The following is a 20,917-nucleotide window of genomic DNA, read 5'->3' as shown; positions in this document are numbered from 1 at the left end:
TAGAGTTGCTTTTCCATTATTTTTTTCTCACTTGTTATTTAAAGATTATCTGCCGTGCTACAATCTGCCCCATGCACATATAATTCCCGGCATAGTTTAAATCCAACTTACATTTCCTTCATGTTGTCCTTATCCTTAGCAAGATGCATTTCAGTGCAATGTGGTCTAGTATTCCAGTGGTTCCCAACATGAAACCCCCACCCCACAGGGGGGCAATTTGATTTTTAATGGGGGCAATTGGAACCTTGTTTAAACCAAGTTAATGGCCTTTTAGGCTTCCTCCACATGAGTAGGAGTTCACTTTTTGAACAGTAAGAATTATATGTCATGGGGGGTGGGGCGGGTGGGGAATCAGGATTTTAGAGATGCTTAGGTGGGGCGTGGCCAAAAAAAGGTTGGGAACCACTGATTTAGGCCATCATTAGTTCAGTACAAGTATTCCAATCCAATCACAGCTTCAGTCATTAAATGCACTCCTTCCCCTCTCCAGCTTTCGGTACTGAAACAGCAAGCCCTCTCCTTTACTTCCTATAAGAAGCATTTTTTCCAAAGCATACATGTAATCCAGATGTTTGTCTGCATGTATTTGAGTGTGTTTGTTTGGACATTTATAAAAGCATTCTTGCTAATCGGGTGAGTTTTGAAATTATTACCAAATACACAGAAATCACATCCTTTTTTGACCATGTACAAATATAGCAACTGTGTGTTAACATAACTTTTAAATTATATTGAGCACCTTGCAAGCAAGCTTTACAAATCTCTCTCTCTCCCTCCTCCTCCCTCCCCGCCTCTTTCTGCATGTAAGTAAGTGAATAAAACATGCTGGGAGATGGTGACATAGAAAACATAAATAAAGTATTTTAAGTGCAGGAGAAGGATGCTGGAATGAACATTCCATTTGACTCTAAAGCAAGAGCAGGACAGAATTTAAACATTATATAATCTGGAAGCAAAGTTTTCCAATATAACAACATTCTGCAACTGTGTATTGATTTGTTGCTGATATTGTGCAATAAATGGGGATATCTGGTGGAAAAGACATGACATAATGATTATTGGAAAGGCTCATATCATCAATTTGGATTGAAGTAGCAAAGTAGTTCAAGAATAGAAGCAAAGGTTGACTACACAGAAAATATTAACTTACAAATTCCCAAATATTATCTTTTATATGATACTTTTTCTCAGATCTTTCTAAGAAAAGCTTAGGTTCTGATGTCATAATGACCCCAAACTTTCCATTGGCTATGAAACTGTTACACAGTAGGGGAAAGAGCAGCTTTGGGGTGCTGGTAACTTCAAATGCCCAGCCAGCCAACAGGTGGAACCAAGAACATACAAGCAATCTCTGGATGAGCCAAGGTAAGGAGACAAATGACAATAAAGAAACAAACTGCAGAATATTGTGGAATATTACACAGGGTAGGTTTTTTTTCTCACTCTGGTTCCTAGATGTGTTAGACTTCAATTATCTTAAATCCAATCAGCAAAGTCTCCTTGCTGATTGAAAATAATAGAAGATGGAAATTGAACATCTCCAGAAGATACCAGGTCCAGGAAGACTGTTTTAAGGAGGAAGATAACTTGGGTTCACAGAGTCAAAAATAATAATAATGGACTTTTTTGAAAACAGGAAGTAAGGCCGAGACAATGTTTTGATAAACCAAAGTTATAATCATTCTTTAGGAGAGCTCTCTTTTAGTCTCTCAAATGGAAGGCAAATCCCAGTACTCCTGAGAAAACAATATGTTGCCAGGAGTCCCTTAGTGTCCCAGTTTTTATATAAGCAAAATATTCCTAGATCCTCACTGATACTCATCTGTTTACCCAAATTTAGGTTTCACTGAGTTGATTTCTTGCAAAATAACTCTCTGATCTTCCAGATACTAAATTAAAACTTTAGGAAATAAGTGTGATGGCACTGATTCAACAAATGGCTTCTGTCAACCCAGATATTTTGACAGTAGGGGTTTACCACTTCCTCATACACCTCTCTCTCCAAGAACTGTGGTTAATTCATGGAGTAGAGTAATAACCAAGTAGTCAATCAGAAAGCTGCCCAACTCACTATTGGCAAGAAGTCAGAATTTAATGGGATCAACCATAAATGACAACTTGGAACTCAAGAATGCAACTAAGATGGACACTTTCTAATTACTGCAGGCAGCAATAGCAATAGCACTTGAGACTTATATACTGCTTCACAGTGCTTTACAGGCCTCTAAGTGGTTTTCAGAGTCAGCATATTGCCCCCAACAATCTGGGTCCTCATTTTACCAACCTCGGAAGGATGGAAGGCTGAGTCAACCTTGAGCTGGTCAGGACTGAACTGTTGGCAGTCAGTAGAATTAGCCTGCAATACTACATTCTAACCACTGTGCCACCACAGTGTGTCTAAAATTAGATGGTTAAGATTTAAATCTGTGCCATAAAATCACATGGAACCTTAGTCTTAATTAATTGTTCAAAATGGTAGTCAATGAATATTTGTTGTGAATAAGAAGCCCCAGGGCCTCATTTGTTTTCTATAACGTTGTACATAATAGCAATATTGAACAGAGGAACAAACAGCTGAAATGTCACTGCTCCTTTAGCAATAACAATAGCATTTAGACTTATATACTGCTTCACAGTGCTTTACAGCCCTCTCTAAGCGGTTTACAGAGTCAGCATATTTTCCCCAACAATCTGGGTCCTCATTTTACCCACCTCGGAAGGATGGAAGGCTGAGTCAATGTTGAACCTGGTGAGATTCTATTTGCCAAATTGCTGGCAGCCAGTGATAAGCAGAAGTACTGCATTCTAACCACTGTGCCACCGTGGCTCCTTTATATGAAATAATTATTTAATTAAACCTACAACTACACATGTATGGCAAATTTTAACTGGAGTAGGACATGACAAAAGCATATTCATTTGCAGGACTCACTGAAACTGGAGATCCTATGAAGAGGATCTTCTGATGTAACATAGGCATGACCAACCCATCATCTTAGTTATAAAGAAGTAAATTTTTTAGTGGAGGGGAAAAGGTGTAATGATTGGCATTTTCCAAGCCAAATTTCTGAACAATTTTAGTTTATTCTTGATCAGCCAATCATGCCTTCTCTTGGCCAGTTCTTTGGACTGGATGATGGGATTGTGGTTGGCCATTTTTTGTGGCACATCATTCTATTTCTTGGCCTGCAGGATCTGTTTCCACAGCAACCACCTTCTGCTGTAAAGCCAAGTGTGCGGCCATGATCAGCCCCAGAAGCAGCTTAGAAACACTGTTCCCCTTGAGGCTGCAAGTTTCCTTCCACGACTCTGCTATCTGTTTCTGCACAGAACAGACCAATGGCTGCTGTGCCAGACTATTATAAGCTTTTAGATATTCCTCGGGATGCCTCTGACAACGATATTAAAAAAGCGTAAGTCTTTTCTTTGAGTATTCTTCTCTCTAAAGAGTTTTATTCTGGAATGCAAATCAAGTTTCAAAGTTACAAAAAAAAATCCCAAATCTCTATTTTTTTTAAAAAAAAAACCCGTGCATTGACAATTTGACTTTTACAATGTTTATTCTGGTAATTAATGAATAAAGGATGTTGAATTATTAGTGGTTATGTCTACCTAAATAGATACCCATTTAAATAAGTATTTGTTTGGAGTTTTTATAATTGGGGCTTCATAGCAACAGCACCTAGATTTATATAGTGCTTTACAGCCCTCGCTAAGTGCTTTACAGAGTCAGCATATTGCCCCCAAAATTCTGGGTCCTCATTTTACTGACCTCAGAAAGATGGAAGGCTGAGTCAACCTTGAATCCCATCAGGATCGAACTCCTGGCAATGGGCAGAGTCAGTCTGTAATTCTGCATTCTAACCACACAGCTCTTCTAGAATAGAATAGAATAGAATAGAATAGAATAGAGTAGAGTGGAGTGGAGTGGAGTGGAGTGGAGTGGAGTGGAGTGGAGTGGAGTGGAGTGGAGTGGAGTAGAGTAGAGTAGAGTAGAGTAGAGTAGAGTAGAGTAGAGTAGAGTAGAGTAGAGTAGAGTAGAGTAGAATAGAATAGAATAGAATAATAGAGTTGGAAGGGACCTTGGAGGTCTTCTAGTCCAACCATCTGCCCAGGCAGGAAACCCTACACCACTTCAGACAAATGGTTATCCAACATCTTCTTTAAAATTTCCAGTGTTGGAGTATTCACAACTTCTGCAGGCAAGTTGTTCCACTTATTAATTGTTCTAACTGTCAAGGTTCAGTTGTTAAACTTTCAAATGGAATCTATGGGAGACCAGAAATCTATTCTCTTGCTGATACAATAAAGTACAATCACAAATATTTAGTCAATACTGAAGATGTCAGAGATATCAAAAGGCTGGATGCCTCATATTCTTTTGGTAATTTTCAGTCAGCTAACTGGGAAAAGAGATGGGACCAAAAAAAAAATGGACTCTAGTAATAGTCTGTCCTACCTTCCGAGAAAGAGTATTCTCCCTAAATCTAATAGCTTCTTTAGTGATGCTGGTTTACTATTGGTTATTGAGTTATGGATTTCTAATATTGTCTTCATTTTGCCTTTGGGGGATTTGTAGGTACAGGAAAAAAGCCCTGCAGTGGCATCCAGATAAAAATCCAGAGAGGAAGAAATATGCTGAACAGAAGTTCAAAGAAGTTACAGAAGCTTATGAAGTGCTGTCAGATAGTAAGAAACTTCCTGGCTCTGTTTGCCCAATCTCTCTCTCTCCCTCTTCTTCTCCCTCTCCCTCCCTCCCTCCCTCCCTCCCTCCCTCCCTCCCTCTCTCTTTCTCTCCCCCCAGGTTATATAATCAATACTTTGATGTGCATGACAGCAGGAGTGAAATCCAGCAGGTTCTGACAGGTTCTGGAGAACCGGTAGCGGAAATTTTGAGCAGTTTGGAGAACCGGCAAATACCACCTCTAGCAAATACCAAACATCCCAGAGTGGGGTGGGAATTGAGATTTTGCAATATCCTTCCCCCTGGAGTCGGGCGGGAAAGGAGATTTTGCAGTATCCTTCCCCTGCCACGCCTACCAAGCCACACCCACAGAACCGATCGTAAAAAAATTTGGATTTCACCGCTGCATGACAGTGCTTCTTTTTTATGTTATACTTTGGAAGAAAACTTACATAAACTTATGTTTATAATACAATACTGACATCCTAAACTGCAGTTATTACTGACAGAATGTCCCCCCTTTTTATTTTCAATACATTAAGCCTTCTAAATAATAGAGTGTTCATGAGGTTCAGTCATATTACATAGCTATTACTGCATTGAAATCAGCATTGAATATATTGTGTATCAGGGAGAGGAGCAACTCACATCAATGCAGGTGTCTGGATGAGTCAGCAATTTTGTGGACCAACATGGAATAGTAATTTACTTGGGAAGTAACCAAATGCATGACTTTCTTTTTTAGAGGCCAAGAGGGAACGTTATGATTGCTATGGGGATGGACTCACAACAGGTGAGGAGAAGCTCTTCTACCATCTAACTCATCTACCTTCCAAAACCTATTCATCTCCCATACTGCCCAAATCAATCTTGTACTCAGAAAAAGGTCCAAAACCATTATCCATGGCTCTTTTCCTATGACACTAAGCAGGTTTGAGGTGATACCCAAAGGACACAAATACAAACATCTGTTTGAATTGTAATATTTACAACATTGTAAATATTGTAATGTTTATTTGTCAATGCATATTTTATGAATGTTTCAATGTAGAATACCTTCAGTGCTACCAGTTAGAAATATTATGTAATTATTCTGCTATTTCCCCCCCCCCTTTAACATTTTGCCAGGAAATTAAAATAAAAGGATGAACAATGGGAAACAAATGAGAGGGCTCTAAGCAGTTATATTTGGCAGCAGTTATTTGGGAAGATGTTAGAGGCAGAAGATCATTTTTGCGATAATGGCAAAGGCACATAGTGCCTTTTCATAGTGCACAGAAGATGACAATGGAAAACCATTCCTATATTTTTCCAAGAAATCCATATGGACAGTTAAGATAAAGCAATTGATAGTATAGTACTTGGGATCCTTGATGAGTCAGATGACACTCAAACATGATATTGAGGAAGAGCTGAGGAACTTTCAGAGTATTAATGGTGTTTATAACAGTCTTCAGGATGTCTAATTGCTGTTATTGGCATCCAAAAGCAGAATTACAGTGGGTACATGGAACATAAGAAGCATAAACATGGCAAAGTCAACATAATGGAAGAAGGAATGGATTGATTTCACATTTGTATCTTAGGTGTCAGTGAACTGAAATGGACTGAAGTTGGACTCTCATTGAAGATTATGCTGTTTATTAGTGAGAAGACAAAAATAAAGAAGAAAGTTGTTTTTGTAGTTGGAGAGGATATAGAAAAAAATTGTACTTGGGTCAGTGTATTTGGTCAGTGACCAAATAGTAGCAATCATACTTTGTGGACAAACCTTAATATGACTATTATCAAACTTGATGCTCCAGTTGTTTTTTTTTTTTTTTATTGAAAAAGTTTTTCAAATACAAGTTTTCCCCCTTTCCCCCCCTCCCCCCTCCTCCCTAACCCCCCCTCTCCCTCCCCTCCCCCCATGGCTTCTTCAAAATAAAATCATTGATATCAAGTTAAATAATACTTTACCATCCTTTTACACCACCCCCACATGCTAACCATTTCTTTCTAACATTGTTATTATATCCCCCTTGTACTATACATTTCAAAGCAACCTTCAGCTGTAAAACTTTATAATAATTCCTAATTTGGCATTTATTCAACTCATAATCTACCCATTTCCTCCACCCCCAGACATATATCTCTTAATTCAAATCTTTTACATATATTTATATCTAAACATAACATCCCTTTTACTAAGCTAAACAATCAGTAACCTAACCTATCTCCACCCATTTTGCTACAGATCTACCATACATAATATTTTAATATCTTCATTCTTCTGCCCACACCACACCACTAAAAAATATTTCCATATATAAACAGAATCCTCAAATGACTTTAAGTTTGTAATCCATATAATATCTTCTGTAATGTCTTTCAGCTAGATTATTAATTCCATCGCCCATGTTAGGGTAACATCAAGTTCTGTTTCCAACAGTATATTCAGTATCTTCAATTACCATCTGTCCCCATCAGTAATAAATGTTGTCGTATATAAAAAACCACCCGAGTGACTTTATATTTATATTCCATATAATATCTTCTGTAGTGTCTTTCATCTAGATTATTAATTCCAACCACCATGTTAGGGTAACAACCAGATCTTCTGCATGCCCCACCATAATTCTCGTGCCTTATAGCTCAACATATACGTAATCCGTTTTACAAAGAGTACAAAATAGAAAGTTCCAATCCACTCAGTTAGAGGCCTTCTTCCACATCCCTAAGGCACAGCACTGCAGAGATCTGTCATTCTTCTCAAAATAGTACAAGTCAATAATTTGCCTCAGCTATATTTTCATATATCAGCCATCTATAAATCCCGCTTATTATATTTAATCGTCTCTTAAGTAACTGGCATTAGACTGTTGTTTAGTCTAAAAATTTTTAGTTTTGTAGGACCTGCTTCTTCTTTTCTTAACTTTTTGTGGTTTAGATCTCCATCCTGGTTGCCTTTCTAGGACTTGTATATCAGCTGATTGATTTCCATGCTGGTCTGTAACTTGATGAAACATCGCATTAAAATCCAAAGCCGCCTCTCTTGTATTTATAAGTAATCCAGCTGTAACCTTTAAAGGAGAATCCAAAAGCGACTCGTCCAAAAGGGTCTCTGTGACTTGTTGTTTTTCCATTACCTCCATCTCCATCTGCTTAGCCTGGGTTTCAGTCTCTTGTTCATTTTGCATTTCTTTATTCCCCTCCTGTGTTCCTAACACTGATGGCATACATGGAGATGTTAAATCCATTTTAAGAACCTTGTAGTAAAATTCTTCCGCTTTTTCAACAGTATTTAATTGATATCTTTCTCCTTGGTATCTCAATATTATACCAACTGGAGCATTCCACCTAAATGGGATGTTTTGTTTCTTTAGCTCAGTCACCAAAAATCCAAATTCCTTTCTATCTTTTAACATCTTGGATGGCAGCTCTTTATATATCCAAATCTTCCTTCCATTCAGTTCTAGAGTGGAGTTAAAAGACTTTTTCAATCTTACAGGATACCTCTTCAGGACTAACCTTTAAAATCACAGCCAGAACTTCAGCAGACATCTTTCTCAAATCATCTCTATTATTTTCCTGTAATCCCCTCATTCTGACCACAAATTCCATGGACCTGTATTGCATCATTGTAACTTCTTTTTCAATCCTTTGTTTTATATTATCTGCATTGTAAGTCTCGTGATCAGCTTCCTTTTTAGACTTTACTTCTGAGCTATTGTCTTGAATATTTATCAAATCATTTTCAATTCTTTGTATTTTATTGTTCAAATTATAAATCTTATGATCAACTTCCTCCATTTTAGACTCTAGTTCTAAATTAATATCTTTATCCATCTTTATAACTGTTTCTGAAAAAGTTTTCAAAGCTGTTACAAACTGTTGTTTCAGATTGGCATATTTTTGTTGTACCAACTCTTTAATTTCCTGCCTAAATTTTTCAAGATTCTGGTTCACAATCTCATCATGTCTTGCCATCTCCTCCAAGACAAATTCTTTTAGGTTAAAACCATTCTTCTGAGTCTGCAAATTCAAAACTTGTTCATATGGTTTGTAAATGGGGGAACCCCCCCCCCCCCGCTGCTTGTTTGTCTGGCTTTATCAGTTTTAATGCCATCCTGCCACACAGACAGACTCTTTTTAAAGAAAAAGACTTCTCTCCAAACAGTATCAATATCAAATCTCCAAGAAGAAAGAAACATAAAGTAGAATTTTTTCTTTTCAATTCTAGACAGCGCTATTATTTCTGCTACTTTGTAACTTGTTAAACTATTCAGGCGGAGGGACTTTCGCTTTCAGCTTTCTTCTTCTCAAGCCTCAGCCAGTTGCCATTTAAAACTTTTTTCCCCCCTCTTTTCTTCGTTTTTAAAATCACTTATAAAATTGTTAGAAATACTTGCGATTTAGGGTCCAAAATCCGGATTTCATCCTATTTGTTTAAACAATCTGTTGATTTTCATTAAATGGATTGGTCCCGTCGCCTGGCTCTGCAAAAAGCAGAGTTCTCCCGAAGCCCGGAGCAGCGGCGAGCTGAATAGGGAGCCTCATCCTGCTTCGTCCCCAAGAGTAAAACAAAAACTCTGGGGACTTCGCAGAGGGCTCTACCTGCCCTCGCCGGCTCTATCTCATATTTCCTTAAGGAAATGGAGTTTTCGAGCCGCCTTTCAGCTGTAAAGGCGGCTCTTTACGGGTGACGGGGCTGGCAGTCTCAAAAGACCGTCTGATGGCGACGGAAGCCAAACCGGAAGCCTTGATGCTCCAGGTGTTGATGCAGAAGAGGAGACTGATGAGTTTTATGGTCAAGTTCAATCTGAAATGGGCAGAACTTGCAAACAAGATGTGCTACGTTTGGTTGGAGAGTGGAACACCAAGGAGCTGTATGCCTAGGAAAAGAAAATATTTTTTCTTATAGATTTTCTTACGGCTCTCCATCGCTAAAGGTGGGACTTTTATGGGACTTTGAGATCCATTTATCTTAATTATATAGGTATTCTCTGAGAATTACTGTATCCCATTTTTGTTTGTAGAAATTCCACACTGAAAGGAATTCAGGATATTACTGATAAGTTACATATAATATTATTTTCCCTTCAGTTCCTGAAGAAGAATTGAGATTCACTTTCCGCAGCCCATGGGATGTTTTCCGAGAGATGTTTGGGACCTCAGACTCCTATTCTGGTAAGTTTTAATCTTATTATAAGTCTCTTAGTTAAGATTCAAAATTTGTTGCTCAGATTTATTGTCTTGAAAGAACGGCCTTCAATCTGACAAACGTATTTCAAATTCTTTGCTGTAACTGGCTTTCTGGTCAATCAAGATTTTCCTAATCCCTGTCTTCTACTAACTGTGTTATTTAAGGTTAGTGAGAATTATTATCCCAAATAACTGGACAACACCAATTCTCTATTATGTGAAATCATTAATTCTGCATGATATAATATCTAACTTCCCGTTCACTTTGAGCCTTCTCTCATTTGTACTTTGTAGTGGCATCTCAATGATTGGCAGCTTCTGTTTTATCTTAACACTTTCTCTGTATTTTGTCTCCCCTCCATAAGAGAAAACACCTTATCTCATCTGTTCTTTCTTTCTTAATCCCTCACAGAACCATAGTGTGGAACCTCTCTTCATTCTGGCACTCTTTTTTGGATTATCCCTTGATTATCACTAGTAGATTTTTATAGCCAGGTGACATTCACATGGGAAAGGTATCTGTACCTTAATAGGGTGGATGTAGAATGAATTGTATGAGTTATGCCTACTTGGAAAACCATCATCAGCATAGTCCATTTTTCTATCAATGTTCTGCAGTTTCTAGGAATCTACTTTGAATGTGGATTTGGAGGTGTAGAAGACAGGGCTTTAAAAATCAATGAAAATCCCACAGAACATTGATTACACTGCATGAAAGCATTGTTCTTTTGGAAATAAAAACAATATTTTCGATGAATATTTCCTATTTTTGCAATCCAAGATATATCTGCTGTAAGACTCAGATCAGAGAACATCCATTCAAGGTGTCCCAAAGATACTTTTACAGGAGGCAACTGGATTTCCTTTTTTCTTTGAAGACCTTTAGCTTCTCATCCAAGGAGCTTCTTCAGCTCTGACTGGATAGTGGGGAATGGAAGGATTTATATTCCTTGCAGGCAGCTGGTCCTTTGCATGTTTCCAGAGAGTCATTGAGACCACTTGGAGGTTTGTCTGTGTCCTCAGGGTCAGCTGAGTAATGCAAATGGGTGTGGAGACTTCTTGGCTGCAGGCTATTTTCTGCCCTGTTTTCCCTTCCCTGTTGAAGACCCTGAGGAGACAGACCTCTAAGTGGCCTCAATGACTCTCTAAAAACATGCAAATGACCAGCTGTCTGCAAGAAATATAAATCCTTCCATTCCCCAACATCTAGTCAGAGCTTCTTAGATGAGAAGCAAAAAATCTTCAAAGAAAAAACAAGGAAGTCCAGTTGCCTCCTGAAAAAGCATCTTTGGGGCAACCATGACCTGGATGACTGAGAATCTCCACAGACATCCATACAAGGTAGTCTTTGACTTATAACCATTCATTTAACGACTGTTTTCAGCACTGAAAAAAGTGACTTATGAACAGTCCTCGCACATATGACACATATTGTAGCATCTCCATAGTCATGTAATACCGTGTTTCACCCAAAATAAGACCAGCTGTTATATTAATTTTTGCTCCAAAAGATGAATTATGGCTTATTTTCCGGTTAGGTCTTATTTTGGGGGAAATACAGTACTAAATGCCTCCATCTGCTGACGATCTTAACTGGGGCTTATTTTTGGGGGTAGGGCTTATATTATGAGCATCCTGTAAATCATGTTAGGGCTTATTTTCTGGTTGGGTCTTATTTTCGGGGAAACGGGGTAACAATTTGGGTACTTTACAACTGGCATGTATTTACAACAGTTGCAGCATCCTGGGGTCATGTGATCACCATTTGAGACCTTCCCAGCTGGCCCTGACAAGCAAAATCAACGGGGGAAGCTGGATTAATGAGCACATGATTAACAACTGCAGTGATTCACTTAACAATTGTGGCAAAAGACGTCATAAAATTGGGTGTAACTCATTTAACAACCACCTTGCTTAGCAACAGAAATTCTGGTATTAATTGTGATTATAAGATGAGGTCTATCTGTATAGTTTTTTATTCAGAGGGAAGGGGAAGGAGATCTGGCGTAAGAGAAATGAAATATCCTAGGATTATTCAGAACAAAAAAATGGGAAAAACTTGCTATTCCTTTTAGGTAGATTATCCATTCTCCCCTGCTTTTTCAGCCAACAAAGAAGATGTCCCGTGGTACTTAAAAGGCCCTTTATTTTCCATCTCCATTTCAGAAGATTCAGGTAGGATGTGGCCAAGCCACTTACAATAAGATATGGATTAATCACAGTATAGTAATTAAATTTATATAGTGTGCTGAACCATCTGCAGCAATTTATAGATCTTAAAACCTAGATTTAAATATTATGGACAGCCAGGTGCCTCACCTCTGGGGGGAAGAAGATGCTTCAGGATGGGAACAACATCAGAGAAGACTTTCTTCCTGAATTCCACCACTTAAAATTCTTTAATTGATGGGGTTTGCAATATACCTTCCCTGCCTGCCAGTGAAGAAGAGAGAAAAGGGATACCAAACAAGAATATAATTGTGTCTCTACTCAAGAAAATGAGGGGAAAAAAAAAAAAGAACAGCAGGATTTGGGTAGCTTTTTTGGGAGGTGGAGTAATGGTGTTTTGATGAATAAAAATTGCTATGGATAAAGTAAAATATCTCTGATTCACAGGGAGGGTTCTGTTTTGGTTTTAAATTAATACCTTTAGTTTAATGACTAATGACTAATCATTATAAATCTTAAATGCCTTCTACTAGAATATAATATTTATATGATTTTAATGTTTTTATTGTACACTACCCAGCGTCATTCTATGAGAGAGATGGGTAGTCTCCAAATTTGATATATAAACAAATATAATAATTTTTATTTTCCTCAGTTTTTACTCACTACAGATTTTTTTTTACCAACCATTGCGACTAATGAACCTGTCCTGATATAATTATTTGAGACCCCTGTTCTAGAACCCCAACTCTTCTTGTGTTGATAAGAGTCATAAGGGCCAGTCCTTATGCCTCAAGAATGACTGAATGAAATGATGGATGCTGGAAGAAATGTTAAGTAGAGAAATGATCAAAGCAGTGTTACTTACTGTTTACATTCCCAGTAATTCATTCGTCACCTTCCTTTGCAGGTGTTTCAATAACTTTTGGGCCCAAAAGATCTTTATGTTTCCTCACTCTTGATCCTAAAGTCTTCAGTTTTAAAAACATCATCACCAGGAAAAGGTAGGAATTTTATCTCAGCAGTACAAAACCACAATACATGTGCTGTGCCAGCTGTGATGCCATTTGCTGGGAGGTCATGGGGTGGTAAAGAGAGACTGTCTTAATAAGTCAAACAAATATCATCCTAAGAAAGACGAACACTGGACAGAACTCCAATGTTCTGAGTGAACTTCCAAATTAAGCCATGATTAGAAGTATACAGTAGGCCCACGTGCAAAAGACAAGTTATTTCTGCATTACCCTACTAATGGTGAACTGTTTAAAAAGCCAAACGAAACCTCTTCCCAACATTCAGCACAAAACTGAAGCCCAAGGTTCTAGTTGTCCAGTCTTTTCCAACTCTTTGTGACGCAATGGACATTTTCGCCTGGATTATCTGTCAGAAACTGCATCTCTGATATATCGTAAATAAGATTTATGCTTGTGTCATTTGTGAGATCACCCTGTCTTTTGCCAGCAGCATCCTTTTTTTTAAATCTTCAATTGTTCGGTAGTCTTGTTCAAATGTATTCATTTAGCATGATAATTGTATTAGGGCCAAAATATTTTGGTGATAGTTTCGTTATTAATACTTCCAGTGAGTAATTCGGTTTTACTTTATTTAGTACTGACTGATTTGTTCTTTTGATATCCAAGGAATTCTCAACTATCATCGCCAGCACTACAGTCCTACAGTCTCAATATTTTCTTTTCTAATGGTTCAACTTTCATGTCATTAAATTAAAGCTCAGAAAAGCATGGCTTTGAAAATATGTATCTTTGTAGTGTCCCTGAACTTTTAACATTTTGTTTAGATTTATAGACTTTCTTCTAAGTAGCAGTCATCTTTTAATTCCATGGATGCCATCTCTGTGAAATTTTAAGCCTGTTACTATTTCATATTTTTCTTTTGTTGGTATGGAAAGGCGTTACCTGTTGACATAATCTATTTTTCTTAATATAGTTCAGAAAACAGCTTTTATATTTTCATTACCTTCCTTAGAATATTTTCATTTCTGCCATCAAAATAGTATCTGAAATTTTGCTGTTTCTGTCAGCAATTTCAATTCCAGTTTTTATTTCTCCTAGTTTAAATTATTTTCATGATATATTTTGCATAGAAGTAAACAAAAGGTACCATATTTTTCAGAGTATAAGACACTCCGGACTATAAAACGCACCTACCTTTTTTGGTGAGGAAAACAAGAAAAAGAAATCTGCCTCTGCCTCTGCCTCCCAGCAATTTTGCCTCCTTGCAGCAAGCAACAAATAGCCTGCTTTACTTTCAATTTCAGCCTAGCTTGATTAGCACAAGAAAAAAAAATCTGCTCCCAGCAATTTACCTCCTTGCAGCAAGCAGCAGAGGCCCATGCAAAACAGCTGAGAGCAAAACAGCTGAGAGCCCGGAGGCCAATCCAATCAACTTGTGCTAATTAGGCTGTGCTGAAGCTGAAAGGAACTGTTTCTTCTTGCTGCTTGCTGCAAGGAGGTAAATTGCTGGGAGGCTGAGGCCAAAGGGTGGGGGCCAGTGGGTGGGCGGTGCTACATTCCATGTATAAGATGCACCTAAATTTTCACCCCCTTTTAGGGGGGGGGAAAGTACATCTTATACTCCAAAAAATACGGTAAATACTTCAATAAACAGATGAAGTAGTCCAATTTATTTATATTTTAAAGGGCTGTCCACTATTCATTATGATCTAGAGCATGGGTGTCCAACCTTTTGGCTTGCCTGCACTGCATTGAGTGATGAGGAATTGTCTTGGGATGTATATAAAATATAAAAATAATTAATGTATACACTGTAAATTACATAATAATGTTAAAAGATTTACTATTTTGTGGGGCCACATTACTAGCTGTTCAGGGCTGCATGGAGTCCTTTGGCTGAGAGTTGGACACATCTTGTCTAGACAATGAATGTGTAAATATTATCAAGTCTGTATTTCAATGAAATAAAAAAGTGATTAGAGATCACTTTTGTGATTAATTAGTGATTAATAATGCCTAGAATTCAAGTGAATCCCCTGACATTTTGGGGTTCTTTGTAAAATTCTTTCAGTTAAAGTTTAATTTGAAAAAAGATTATATACAAATGCAATGACTCATATGGCAATGAGTAATCAGCAGTAGACTCCATATGAAACAGAATCAAATATGACCTTTTAATGGTTTTCAGTAAATTTTAATATAATTTTATTAAGAATTTTAATTACAATAGTAAAACTATTGTAAAGTAAACTAAAAGAAAGAGAAGACAAAGAAAAAAGGAAAGAGGAAACAAAAAAAGAAAGAAGAAAAGAAAGAATATAACAAAGAAAAAAGGAAATGTATAAAAAGTGACTTCATCACAAAAAGTATATACAAATTAATAATACTTTATTCCCTACAAGGTTAAACAGATATATCTTCATCCCATCCTATTTTTTATCTATAAGCAAATCCATAAAACATCAAATTTCAATCTTGGTGTCAGCAAAAAGGCTATAAAGTTGCCAGAAAAGTCTTATTTTAGCCTTGGTCAAATAAATCACTTTATATTTCTTTCTTTTACTCCTAACAGTCTTAATCTTTAATTCAATGAAATAGTGTCATAGGATTTGATTTCTCTTCTTTATCCCATCATACAGAGTTCTTCAAGCTTTTAACAAGCCTCTTTTGTAGATCCAATAAGAAATATATTCCAGGTCATTTTGTTGGTTTATAATTTGAATTTCCCTTTTAATTTTAAAAATTTCTTTTGTGTATCCAATAAAGCATCTTTTCCAAATCATTGGAATATGGCCTGTCACTTGACATTCTGCTATTGGTACTTTCTTCTCGGATAAAATTTGTTTCATATCTGTCATTAACATCTTTTAGACATAGTCTATCCATAAAGGCAGACATCATTACTAACAGTGTTGATATTGTAATTACTAATTTCTGGGTCCATTATTCAAAGATCTCCTTTAATATTTTGATGTTATAAGATTTTGTGTCATTTTCTTAGCCCCAATATTAATCAACATCAAAAACAGGCTTGTACATTCCCACCCCATCTCTGCTTGCAATCTTTAGTTCCCTCTAGTGTCCAGTTTCTGAAATAATCACGTATGTTTGTTGGAACTTATAATAGCCAGGATAAAGTCTGTTTTCCATGAGAAGCTGTTTATTTTTTATTGTTAGTTCCAAAATCTGATAGTAATAAAAATAAAAATATTCTGAATTTGTCTGGACCTTTTATCAGATAATAACTTTTATTGATCAAAATCTTATTTAGCTTTATGCTCTTTATTTCAAATTCTTTCTTAAGCTTACAATATTTTTTTCTTAAAGTTGAGAGTTGAAGATAAATTCACCCAACAATGACATTTCAAACTTGTCATTTTGAAGATCTCTAATACCATTAAAATGGCTAACAGGGAATTTCTGAAAGTGATTAAAAAGTGAGGTTTGCAAATTTATTGTGCCTTAAAAACCTCTGCCACGGTTGCAAGCAAGATGGCTAATCCTGTCATCGCCCAGCACTCAAACCCACAGGAAACTGTTGTACCTTGGTCTCTTATCCTGAGATATTCCACGGAACTGATCTACTTACTAGTTCCTTGGTCTTTGCCACAGCCATCTTCAGTTCACCATATTTCCCCAAGAAGTGGTTTTCTTAGTACAGAAATACAGAATACAGAAATACAGAACAACAGACTTGTAAAGGACCTTGGAGGTCTTCTAGTCGAGCTCCTTGCCCAAGCAGGAGATATTATACCATTCTGAAGAAATAGACATCCAATCTCTTCTTAAAAACATCCAATATTGGAGCACCTACAATTTCTGAAGGCAAGCCATTCCCACTCATTAATGTTCTCACGGTCAGGAGATTTCTTCTTAATTCTAGGTTAGATCTTTCTTTGATAACTTTCCATTTGTTACTTTTTGTCTTATCAGGTGCTTTGGAGAATAGGTTGTCTTCTTCTTATTTATGGCAGCATCTCAAATATTGAAAGACTACTAACATGTCACTCATGGTCCTTCTCTTCATTTGAGTAGATATACCCAGTTCCCAAATACCAAGTTTCCAGTTTCTGGCAAAGCATGCCCATTGCAGACAATGGCTTTTTTTTTTTAGCAACTATGGTATTTGCTTAATGACCATCGCAAAAAAAAAAAGCCATAAAATCGGGTCCCTGCAACTGCAACTCTTTTAGATGTGCCAAGATCTGGTTGATTTTAAAAACAAGCCATATCTACAGGAAATAAGAATAGAATTTCCATCAAAAGACTCATTTGGGTAGTGAGATGAGCAACATTCTATTGGTAGCGCGTGGGCGCGCATGCTCGCTTTGCGAGCGCGCTGCACTTCTGCACATGCGCAGAGAGTTTTTGATGACGTCTGGGCCGGTGGGCGGAGCCTCCCGCCACCACCGCTACCAGTTTGCCCAATCCCGGGGCGAACCAGTAGAAACTCACCCCTGATATAAATTTAATAAACAAACAAATCAATCAATCATGTTTGCTTGTCATCTCTTGATTAATACAACTGTTGATTTTTCAGGTCCCCCGAGAAAGATTCTGAACGAGTAGAAGGAAAAGAGGAGAAAGAACTAAAATCTGTTGAAGTTCCTGGTAAGGAGATATGCTTTTGGGGGTCTGGGAAGGGAATGATAGACCCAATTTTATTGGAAGTTGGTAAGGACCGTCGGTGTGTGTCAATATCCTCGGAAATCCGGAGCTGGGGCAGAACAGAAAGTAGAAAAAAACCCAAACTCTTCCAGTCCCCCAGCTTTCTTCACCACATTGGAAGGTTCTTCTCTGTTCTGGGAAAGAGAGCCAGTTTGCTATCAGAGGCAAACTCTGTAAATACTTCTCTACATAATTGCTTTTATTTGACCAGATATGTTTTTGGTTCACTATAGACCATGGGTGATCAACCTTTTGGCTTGCTTGGGCCACATTGAGTGAAGAAGAATTGTCTTGGGCCACATATAAAATATATAATACAGTGAATGTATATAAATATCCCTAAAAATCACATAATAATGTTCAAAAGTTTATGATCTCGTGGGCCCACATTTCTAGCTGTCCAGGGCTGCATGCATGGACTGCATGCAAGTCCATGGTTTGGACATGCCCAGTGTAGACTTCACAAAAATTTTATGATAAGAGGAATCTCTCTCATGAGAAGTAGAAATGCTGTTCTTTGAATCTGCCAAATATTAAGCAACTGGTCCCCAAGAATAAAACTTGTTCTTGATAAAGGAAGGAATGGGTGATGCATGCTTTTCTTCCATCATGGAAGGGAAGTTAATGGATTTGCAGCAGTGGTACCCAATCTTTCTGGCTCCACAGATTGCAGCAGTGGCGGCAGGAGTGGGGTTGGGAATGGTTTCACACGCCCAACCTAGATCCCACGCATGCCCAAATGCCCACCAACCACTTTGCACAGCCCAGTTCCCAACAGGCCGAGGACCAGGGATTGGGAACCCCTGATATACATGAAAGAGGAAAATTTGTTCTCCACCTCTAATACTCTTTCTATTGGTGAGACCATTAGAAGTGCATAAATTAGCTGCTTTCTCTTTTGTTTTTCAACCCAATGACTTGTGTTTCTATGGTTGCAGATGAGGAAGAAAGCAATGAGGTAAAAGCAGTGGACAAAGGAACACAGGCAGAGCCTGAGTCTGTACCAGAAAACAAGGAGGATTGTGGATGTGGGTTGGAGGCTAAGTCTGAGTCTGCTGATGAAGAAGATGAGTCCCTGGATGAATATGAGTCCTACGATAGATGGAACAGCCCCTGCAGGGGATATGAAGCTGGGAAGGAGGAGGAGGAGGAGAAGGAGGAAGAGGAGGAGCCTTATGAATATCCTTCCTCTTCCCTATATGACTCTCAGTATGGCTCTAGTCCCTGCACTGTTTATGGCACGACTTCTACAAATACATCTCCCCAGTATTATGTAAAGAAATATGGGACAGGTTATACATATATCGCCTCTCCTATATATGAGCCCACAAAAGCATATGAACTGTATGATTCACAATATGGCTACGAATGGTCCTCCGCAGATGAGTCACAATATGAATATGAATTCTCTCCTCCGCCTGAGTCACAATATATATACGAAACTACATTGGGGCACAAGTCTCGATATAACTATGATGGCCATTCTCCATATGAATGGCACTATGGATATGAGACTCCTCCAATATATGAAACGCAAGATGAGGGCAAAATCTCTCCAGAATATGAGTCACCCTATGAATGTGATTGCTCTCCTACGTATGACTGGCCCACACAGCAGAATGAGTCAGAGACCAAAGATGGTTCAACTCCTGAATATGAGATCCCCTCTAATTGGAACAAACTGCAGAAGAAATGCAGATCCCCTCTAGGGGGTTCAGAAGACAAACCAGACCCTTCTTCTAGAAATAACGATAATCCCCAAAAGATGAAGGGATTATCAGATGGGCATTGCCCAGTAGTTGAAAGCAAGCACTGTGAAGGAGCACCCAACTCACCTAGAGGCACTCCTCCAAATTCTCCAACAGTTTCATCTTCTGATGAGCAAGGCAACAACCTGCAGACCCAGCCACCAAATGAAGTAAGCAAACTATCATCGGATAATACAGATGGGCTCCTCAATGGCGTGAGGAAATTTTTGGATGGAACAAGGAAGCTCTTATGTAGAGGGAACCACCTTCCAAAAGATCAGTCACCAGAAGGAACCAAATGGACCAGCCAACTTCCAAACATAGACAGATCACCCCAGAGGGGGCTGAGGCCATTGCATGGTAGTGGAAGTCGTCTTCTGCATGGGCACAACCTGTTTTTAGACAATCCCAGCAAGCCTAGAAGGCAGAGGAGCCCAGGCATGGGCCAAGGAATCCCACCACTTCTCTCAAGAAGAGGCTATTGGACACGAGGGGGAATGACACCTAATCTTCCAGATATTTCAAGCAGGTTCCCGGGCTCTGTAAATAGGTTTCCGGGCAGGGGCAACTTCTCTCCCTTGACTCGCCATTCCAGCTCTTTCCATAACTCCTAAACTCAGGAGTCTGGTATAAATCTTGGAGATCTGGACAGATGCTTAATAAAGGGTGGAAGTAGAAGTCTTCCTTCCAGTCCACATTTACTGTAATTTCATGAAAGACTAGGCTCATAGAAATAGTGTAAGCCAGCAACCCAGGAAGTTTTGACCAAGTTACTTAGAGTAGTAAAAAAAAAGTTGCATGATCTGTGTACCTGTATGTATCTGTATTTGTAGTCAATATTGTATTTCAGATGCTGTGAGCAGATGCTGTTTGAGAAGCATTTCCAAACTGAACACATCGGCAGTGTGTGTGTGTGTGTGGGGGGGTGTCTGTCATGTGAGTCATTTCTGTCTGAAAACTGCTTAGTTCAGAAACTGATATTGAAGCAGAGGATCATTATTGGTACTATGAGCAAGCATTTCTCCAACTTTATTTGGACCAGAGTTCCTAGAATCCTGAGCTGTAAAGATTACTCCAGTAGAATGATAACACTGACATTCATTGGTAATCTGCTTTTTAAGAGTGGGGTAAAAAGGAGCAATAAAAGCAACAAAGACTTTTGGGAGGAACCACAAGGGTTACGAGTTGAACTGTGATCCAAAGTTAAGTGTTGTGTAGCTTGACTGCAGGCATGTTTATGCAACAGAAAAAATCCACTAATTCAAAAGAATTTACTTCAAGGTAAGTAAGTTTCCATAACATAGCAACTTTTAAGTCCCACACATCTTAATTGGAGAAAATCAAAAGCATCTTAACTCTCTCACCAAGATTAACGGGGCATAAAAGTACTTAATATTACCAAATTATTTTTTTATATGAAAGTCAAAATACTCAGGATTCAGTTTCAAAGAAATGCAGTTTGCAAGTTGCATCTTGTTCTTCCTTGCATA

General features: G+C 38.2%; 1 protein-coding gene across 1 annotated transcript; it reads left to right on the top strand.

Annotated features, from left to right (window-relative positions):
- The first annotated feature begins 1,274 nt into the window (after positions 1-1,274).
- On the top strand, positions 1,275-20,229 carry LOC117675284 (uncharacterized). Its single transcript, XM_034433773.3, has 9 exons — positions 1,275-1,365; positions 3,193-3,413; positions 4,580-4,689; positions 5,430-5,477; positions 9,770-9,853; positions 11,975-12,043; positions 12,948-13,041; positions 17,552-17,622; positions 18,618-20,229. Exons 2-9 carry the CDS (start codon positions 3,340-3,342, stop codon positions 20,039-20,041), a joined length of 1,974 nt encoding a protein of 657 aa, XP_034289664.1. The 5' UTR covers positions 1,275-1,365; positions 3,193-3,339; the 3' UTR covers positions 20,042-20,229.
- Positions 20,230-20,917: the final 688 nt, after the last annotated feature.

This window comes from Pantherophis guttatus, chromosome 1 (genome assembly GCF_059756535.1).
Source record: "Pantherophis guttatus breed Tessera chromosome 1, ASM5975653v1, whole genome shotgun sequence".
In the NCBI taxonomy this organism is placed as follows: domain Eukaryota; kingdom Metazoa; phylum Chordata; class Lepidosauria; order Squamata; family Colubridae; genus Pantherophis; species Pantherophis guttatus.
This window is presented reverse-complemented; position numbering and strand designations above follow the sequence as displayed.

What these genes read in the sequence shown, in the direction of transcription:
- LOC117675284 (XM_034433773.3), top strand. Translation starts at nt 3,340, where the DNA reads ATGGCTGCTGTGCCAGACTATTATAAGCTTTTAGATATTCCTCGGGAT. An exon ending in TTATGAAGTGCTGTCAGATA is followed by an intron (nt 4,690 to 5,429) that starts GTAAGAAACTTC and finishes TTTCTTTTTTAG; the next exon opens with AGGCCAAGAGGGAACGTTAT. An exon ending in AAAATCTGTTGAAGTTCCTG is followed by an intron (nt 17,623 to 18,617) that starts GTAAGGAGATAT and finishes CTATGGTTGCAG; the next exon opens with ATGAGGAAGAAAGCAATGAG.